We start from the raw sequence: 9,469 nt of genomic DNA on the forward strand, positions 1-9,469 counted from the left end.
CTCACACCCCCTCACACCCCCTCACACTCCCCTCACACTCCCCTCACACTCCCTCACATCCTCTCACACCACTCAAACTCCCTCACACTCCCTCCATCCCTCGCCCTCCCTCACTCCCTCACACTCCCTCACACACCCTCTCACTAACTCACACCCCCTCACACTACCTCACACCACCTCACATTCTCTCACATCCCGTCACACTCCCTCACACTCCCTCACACTGACTCACACTCCCTCACACCCTCTCACACTCCTCAAATCCCCACACACTCCCTGACACTCCTTCACTCTCCCTCACACTCCCTCCATCCCTCACACTCACTCGCACACCGTCAGTCCCTCATACTCCCTCACACTTAATCACACTACCTCGGTCCCTCACACTCACTCACACTCACTCACACTCCCTCAGTACCTCTCAGATTCTCACACCCACTCATCCCTTCACAGCACCTCACACCCCCTCAAATCACACTTCCTCACACTCTGTCACACCCCCTCACACCCCCTTACACTCACTCAAACTCCCTCACAATCCCTCACAACCCCTCACAATCCCTCATGCCCCCTCACACTTCCTCACACCACTCACACTCTCTCACACTCCCTGCGTCCCTCACACTTTGTCACTCTCTCTCACTAAATCACGCTGATTCCCACCTCCTCACACTCTCTCACTCCCCCTCACATCCCATCCTACACCCTTATACTCCCTCACACTACCTTGCACCCCCTTAGACTCCCTCACATTCCCCACACACTCCCTCACATCCACGCACACCCCCTCACACTCCCCCACACTCCCTCCATCCCTCACCCTCCCTCACACTCCCTCACATCCCTTCACACCCCCAACTCTCCTTCACACTCACTCATAATCCCTCACACTCTGTCACACCCCCTCACTCCCACTCACACTCCATCACATTCCCTCACACTCCCTCTGTCCTCACACCCCCTCATATTCCCACACACTTCCTCCATCCCTCACATTCACTTACACTTACTCACATTCACTCACACTCCCTCCGTCCCTCACATTCCCTTATTCTCACTCATGCTCCCTCACACCCCCTCACACTCCCTCTCACCCCATCACACACCCTCATTCACCCTCACACTCCCTCACACCCCCTCACGCTCCCCAAAATTCCCTCACACTCACTCACACTCCCTCGCACTCCCTCCGTCCCTCACACTGACACACACTCCCTCACACTCCCTCAGTCCCTCTAAGCCCCTCACACTCCCTCACACTCTTTCACACACCCTCAAACTCACACACACTCCCTCAGTCCCTCACACTCTCTCACACTCCTGCACACCTCCTCATCACCCCCTCACATTCCCTCACATCCCCTCACAATCCCTCACATCCCCTCACAACCCCTCACACCTCCTCACACCCCCTCACTCGCCCTCACACTCCCTCACACCCACTCACACCCCTTCACATGCCCTTACAATCCCTCACACTCACTCACGCTCACTTACACTCCCTCACACAGCCTCACACTCCCTCACACCCCCTCACACTTCCTCACACCAGCTCATTCCCTCACACCAGCTCAAACCCCTTCACACCCCCTCACAATCACTCAGTCCCTCACTCCCTCACACACCCTCTGTCCCTCACAGTTCCTCAAACTCTCTCACACTCCCTCACACTCCCCTCCCTCCCTCACACTCCCCCATACTCCCTCACACCCCCTCACACCCCCTCACACCCCCTCACACCCCCTCACACTCCCTCACACTCCCTCACACTCCCTCACATTCCCTCATACCCCCTCACACTCACTCATACTCCATCACGCACTCACACTCCCTCACCCACTCACACTCCCTCAAACTCCCTCACACTCACTCAGACTCCCTCAGTCCCTCACACTCTCTCACACTCCTGCACACCTCCTCATCACCCCCTCACAATCCCTCACATCCCCTCACAAACCCTCACATCCCCTCACAACCCCTCACACCTCCTCACACCCCCTCACTCGCCCTCACACTCCCTCACACTCCCTCACACCCACTCACACCCCCTCACATGCCCTCACAACCCCTCACATTCTCTCACACTCACTTACACTCCATCACACCGCCTCACACTCCTTCACACCCCCTCACACTTCCTCACACCAGCTCATTCCCTCACACCAGCTCAAGCTCCTTCACACCCCCTCACAATCACTCAGTCCCTCACTCCCTCACACACCCTCTGTCCCTCACAGTTCCTCAAACTCTCTCACACTACCCTCCCTCCCTCGCACTCCCCCATACTCCCTCACACTCCCTCACACTCCCTCACACTCCCTCACACTCCCTCACACTTCCCTCACACTCCCTCACACCCACTCACATCCTCTCACACCACTCACACTCCCCTATACTCCCTCACACTCCCTCACACTCACCCACATCCCCTCACACCCCCTGACACTCACTCACAATCACTCAGTCCCTCACACTCCATCATACCCACACACACTCCCTCCATCCCTCACACTCACTCACAGCCGCTCACACACCCTCCATCCCTCACACCCCCTCACACTTCCTCACACCAGCTCATTCCCTCACACCAGCTCAAACTCCTTCACACCCCCTCACAATCACTCAGTCCCTCACTCCCTCACACACCCTCTGTCCCTCACAGTTCCTCAAACTCTCTCACACTCCCTCACACTCCCCTCCCTCCCTCACACTCCCCTCCCTCCCTCACACTCCCCCACACTCCCCATACTCCCTCACAACCCCTCACACTCCCTCACACTCCCCTCACACTCCCCTCACACTCCCCTCACACTCCCTCACACCCACTCACATCCTCTCACACTCACCCACATCCCCTTACACCCCCTGACACTCACTCACAATCACTCAGTCCCTCACACTCCATTATACCCACACACTCCCTCCATCCCTCACACTCACATCCACTCACACTCTCTCATGCTCCCTTACTCCCCTCAGACTCCCCCACACTTTGTGACAACCCCTCTCACATCTTCACACTCCCTCACACACCCCTCATATTCTCTCAGTCTCTCACACATCCTCACACTCCCTATCACTCCTCACACTCCCTCATACTCCCTCACACTCCCTCAAATCAATCACACTCCATCACTCTCCCTCTCACCCCCTCACACCCCGTCACATTCCCTCATACCCCCTCACACTCACTCACACTCCCTCACGCACTCACACTCCCTCACCCACTCACACTCCCTCAAACTCCCTCACACTCACTCACACCCCCCTCACTCCCTCACAACTCCTCACACCCCCTCACACTCCCTCATACTCCCTCACACTCACTCACTCTCACAAACAATCCCTCATACCCCCTCACATTCCCTCAGTCCATCACACTCTCTCACACCCCCTCACACTCCCTCAGTCCCTCACACCCCTCACACTGCATCACACCCCCTCACACACCCTCACACTCCCTCACACTCATTCACACTCATTCACACTCCCTCACACCCACTCGCACCCCTTCACACCCACTCACACTCCATCAGTCCCTCACATTCATTCACACCTCCTCACACCCCCTCTCACTCACTCACACTCCCCCAGACTCACTCACACTCCCTCACAACCCCTCACACACCCTCACATCACTCACACTCCTTCAGACTGCCTCACATTCCCTCATACTCCCTCAGTCCCTCACACCTCCCCACACTCCCTCAAACTCCCTCACACCCCTTACAGTCACTCACACTCCCTCAGACTCACTCACGCTCCCTCACAACCTCTCACACACCCTCACACACCCTCACACACCCTCACACTCACTCACACTCCCTCAGACTGCCTCACATTCCCTCACACTCCCTCAGTCCCTCACACTGACACACACTCCCTCAAACCCCCACACCTCACACCCTTTCACACTCCCTCAGAGTCTCACCCTCCCCCACACTCCCTCACACTCCCTCACACTCCCTCACACTCACTCACACTCCCCACCACCCCTCACACTCCGTCAATCCCTCTCACACTCACTCACACCCCCTCACACTCCCTCAGTCCGTCTAAGCCCCTCACACTCCCTCAACCCCTTCACACACCCTCAAATTCACACACACTCCCTCAGACTCCCTCAGTCCCTCACACTCTCTCACACTCCTGCACACCTCCTCACAATCACTCAGTCCCTCACTCCCTAACACACCCTCTGTCCCTCACAGTTCCTCAAACTCTCTCACACTCCCTCACACTCCCCTCCCTCCCTCACACTCCCCCATACTCCCTCACACTCCCTCAAACTCCTTCACACTCCTTCACACCCCCTCACACCCCCTCACACCCCCTCACACTCCCTCACACTCCCTCACACTCCCTCACACTCCCTCACACCCACTCACATCCTCTCACACCACTCACACTCCCTCACACTCCCTCCATCCCTCGCCCTCCCTCACTCCCTCACACCCCCTCACACTCCCTCACACACTCTCTCACTAACTCACACCCCCTCACACTCCCTCACACCCCCTCACACTCCATCACACCCCCTCACACTCCCTCACACTCCCTCACACCCACTCACATCCTCTCACACCACTCACACTCCCTCACACTCCCTCCATCCCTCGCCCTCCCTCACTCCCTCACACCCCCTCACACTCCCTCACACTCCCTCACACACCCTCTCACTAACTCACGCCCCCTCACACTACCTCACATTCCCTCACATCCCGTCACACTCCCTCACACTGACTCACACTCCCTCACACCCGCTCACACTCCTCAAATTCCCACACACTCCCTGACACTCCTTCACTCTCCCTCACACTCCCTCCATCCCTCACACTCACTCGCACACCCTCAGTCCCTCATACCCACTCACACTCCCTCACAATCCCTCACACTCCCCCACACCCACCCCCTCAGTCCCCCACTCTCCCTCACACTTAATCACACTACCTCGGGCCCTCACACTCACTCACACTCACTCACACTCCCTCAGTACCTCACAGATCCTCACACCCACTCATCCCTTTACAGCACCTCACACCCCCTCAAATCACACTCCCTCACACTCTCTCACACCCCCTCATACCCCCTTACACTCACTCAAACTCCCTCACAATCCCTCACAACCCCTCACAATCCCTCATGCCCCCTCACACTTCCTCACACCACTCACACTCTCTCACACTCCCTGCGTCCCTCACACTCTGTCACTCTCTCTCACTCCCATCACACTCCCTCACGCTGATTCCCACCTCCTCACACTCTCTCACACCCCCTCACATCCCATCCTACACCCTTATACTCCCTCACACTACCTTGCACCCCCTTAGACTCCCTCACATTCCCTCACATTCCCCACACACTCCCTCACATCCACGCACACCCCCTCACACTCCCCCACATTCCCTCCATCCCTCACCCTCCCTCACACTCCCTCATATCCCTTCACACCCCCAACTCTCCTTCACACTCACTCATAATCCCTCGCACTCTGTCACACCCCCTCACTCCCACTCACACTCCATCACATTCCCTCACACTCCCTCTGTCCTCACACCCCCTCACATTCCCACACACTTCCTCCATCCCTCACATTCACATACACTTACTCACATTCACTCACACTGCCTCCGTCCCTCACACTCCCTCTCACCCCAGCACACACCCTCATTCACCCTCACACTCCCTCACACCCCCTCACGCTCCCCAAAATTCCCTCACACTCACTCACACTCCCTCGCACTCTGTCACATGTCCTCACATGTCCTCATACTCCCTCACACTCCCTACGTCCCTCACACTCCCTCACTCACCTTCCGTCCCTCACACAAACTTACAGTCACTCACAGCCCCCTCACTCCGTCCATCTCTTACACCCCCTCACACGCCCTCATGCTCCCTCACACACTCCCTCTCATCCCTTCACACACCCTCACACTCCCTCACACCTCCTCACATTCCCTTAGTCCCTCACACTCCATCACATTCCCTCACATTCCCTCACATTCCCTCACACTCCCTCACACTCCCTCACACCCTCTCACAGTCCCTCATTTCCTCACATCCCCTCACACTCTCACACACTATCTCACACTCAGTCACATTCTCTCATACTCCCTCATACATCCTCACATCCACTCATACCCACTCACACCCATTCATACTCACTCAACTCCCTCACACTCCTTCCCACTCACTCACACTCACACTCACTCACACTCACTCACACCCCCTCACACCACCTCACACTCCCTCACACCCCCTCACACTCCCTCATTCCCTCACACGCCTTAACATTCTTGCACACTACCTCACACTCACTCACATTCCCTCATACTCCCTAACACCCACTCTCACCCCCCTCATCCCCTCACACCCCCTCACCCACCCTCAAACTCCCTCACACCCCCTCACACCCCCACACTCCCTCATCACCCCCTTACACCACCTTACACCCCCTTACACCCCCTCACACTCCCTCACACTCCCTCACACTCCCTCACACTCCCTCACACCCCCTCACATTCCCTCACCCACCCTCACACTCCCTCACACCCCCTCACATTCCCTCACACCCCCTCACACTCCTTCACACTGACTCACATTTGTTCACACTCACTTACACTCGCTCACACTCCCTCAGTCCCTCACAATTCCTCACACTGACTCACACTCCCTCACGTTTGCTCACACTCGCTCACACTCCCTCAGTCCCTCACAATCCCTCACATCCCCTCACACTCCTTCACACCCACTCTCACTAACTCGCATCCCCTCACACTCCCTCAAATCCCCTGACACTCCCTCACACTCCCTCACACTGACTCACACTCTCTCACACTCCTCACATCCCCACACACTCCCTGACACTCCTTCACATGCTCTCACACTCCCTTCATGCCTCACACTCACTCGCACAGCCTCAGTCCCTCACACCCCCTCACACTCCCTCACACTCCCTCACAATCCCTCACATTCCCCTACACCCCCTCAGTCCCCCACTCTCCCTCACACTTAATCACACTCCCTCAGTCCCTCACACCCACTCACACCCACTCACACCCACTCACACCCCCTCACAACCCCTCACACTCCCTCACACCGACTCACATTTGTTCATACTCGCTTACACTCGCTCACACTCCCTCAGTTCCTCACAATCCCTCACACCCCCTCACACTCCATCACCCTCCCTCACACCCCCTCTCACTATCTCACACTGACTCACACTCCCTCACACTCTCTCACAACCGTCACACTCCCTCACACTCCCTCCATCCCTCACACTCGCTCACACACCCTCAGTCCCTCACACCCCCTCACACTCCCTCATAATTCCTCACACTCCCTCACACCCCCTCAGTCCCTCACTCTCCCTCACACTTAATCACACTACCTCAGTCCCTCACACCCCCTCACACTCACTCACTCACACCCTCTCAGTCCCTCACACTTCCTCACACCCACGCACATCCCCTCACAGCACCTCACACCCCCTCACAATCACACACCCTCACACTCTCTCACACTCTCTCACACTTCCTCACAATGCCTCACACCCCATCACTATCCCTCATGCCCCCTCACACTCCCTCACATTCCCCTGTCACCACTCACACTTCCTCACACTTCCTCACACTTCCTCACACTTCCTCACACTCCCTCCACCCCTCACACTCCATCACACTCCATCACACTCCCTCACACTCCCTCATACACCCTCATACTCCCTCTCTCCCTCACACTCACTCACACTCATTCAACCCCCTTACACCACCTCACAGTCCCTCACACTCCGCTCACACTCTCTCACACTCACTCACACTCCCTCACATCCCTTCACACCCCTCACACTCACACTTACTCACACTCCCTCACACTCTCTCAACCCCCTCACATTCACTCACATCCCCTCACACTCCTTCCCACTCACTCACACCCACACCCTCTCACACCACCTCACACTCCACCACACTGCCTCACACCCCCTTACTCACTCACACTCCCTCACACACCCTCATTCCCTCACGCACCCTCACACTCTCGCACATGACCTCACACTCACTCACATTCTCTCCTACTCCCTCACACATCCTCACATCCACTCACACCCACTCACACCCCTTCACACACCCTCACAATCCCTCACATTCCTTCACACCCCCTCACACCCCTTCACACCCCCTCACACCCCCTCACACCCCCTCACACTCCCTCACACCTCCTCACACTCCTTCACACACCTTCACACTACCTCCGTCCCTCACATCCCCTACGTCCCTCACACCCCCTCACACTCCCACATGCTCCCTCACAACCCCTCACACACTTTCACATTCCCTCACACCACCTTACACTCCCTCAGTCCCTCACACTCCCTCACACCCCCTCACACTCAATCGCACTCCCTCACACTCCCTCACACTGCCTCACACCCCCTTACTCACTCACTCTCCCTCATACAGCCGCATTCCTTCACACCACCTCACACTCTCGCACACGACCTCACACCCCCTCATACTCCCTCACACATGCTCACATCCCCTGACACTCCCTCACACTCGCTCACACGCACCTTCACACATCCCTCACTCCCTCACAACCCCACACACCCCCTCACACTACCTCACACCCCCTCACATCCCCCACACTCCCTCACGCACTCTCACACTCCCGCACACTCTGTCACACTGCTGCCCACTCACTCACACTCCCTCACACCCCCTCACACCCCCTCACACTCCCTCACACAGTCACACATTCCCTCACACTCCCTCACACCCCCTAACAAACCCTCACATTCCCCACACTCCCTCACGGTTCCTCACACTCAATCACACTCCCTCACACTCCCTCACACACCCTCAGTCCCTCACATACGCCCACATTCTCTCAATCTATCACACTCTCTCACAAGCCCTCACCATCTCGCACTCCTTCACACTCAATCACACTATCTGAGTCCCTCACACCCCCTCACACCCCCTCACACCCCCTCACACCCCCTCACACCCCCTCACACACCCTCACACACCCTCACACCCCCTCACACCCCCTCACAATCACTCAGTCCCTCATACCCGCTCACACTTCCTCACATTCCCTCACACCCTTCACACTCACTCGCACCACCTTACACTCCATTACACTCCCTCACACTCCCTCACACCCACTCACACTACCTCAGTACCTCACACTCCCTCACATCCCCTCACGCTCCCTCACAATCCCTCACACTCCCACACTCCCTCACAAACCCTCACACCCCCTCACACTCCCTCACACTCCCTCATTCCCTCACACCCTCTAACACTCTTGCATACTACCTCACACTCACTCACATTCCCTCATACTCCCTAACACCCACTCTCACCCCCTCACACCCCCTCACACCCCCTCACACCCCCTCACACCCCCTCACCCACCCTCACACCCCCTCACACCCCCTCACCCACCCTCACCCACCCTC

At 57.1% G+C, this 9,469-nt stretch overlaps 1 protein-coding gene across 1 annotated transcript; it reads left to right on the forward strand.

The window, feature by feature from the left end:
* Positions 1–269: 269 nt before the first annotated feature.
* Positions 270–7,941, forward strand: LOC139240765 (uncharacterized; the record flags this gene model as incomplete). The annotated part of the gene is made up of 3 exons (XM_070869244.1): positions 270–317; positions 5,331–5,399; positions 7,885–7,941. Coding segments are annotated over 3 exons (174 nt in total), but the record flags the coding sequence as incomplete, so codon positions are not given.
* Positions 7,942–9,469: the final 1,528 nt, after the last annotated feature.

This window comes from Pristiophorus japonicus, chromosome X, assembly GCF_044704955.1.
Source record: "Pristiophorus japonicus isolate sPriJap1 chromosome X, sPriJap1.hap1, whole genome shotgun sequence".
In the NCBI taxonomy this organism is placed as follows: domain Eukaryota; kingdom Metazoa; phylum Chordata; class Chondrichthyes; family Pristiophoridae; genus Pristiophorus; species Pristiophorus japonicus.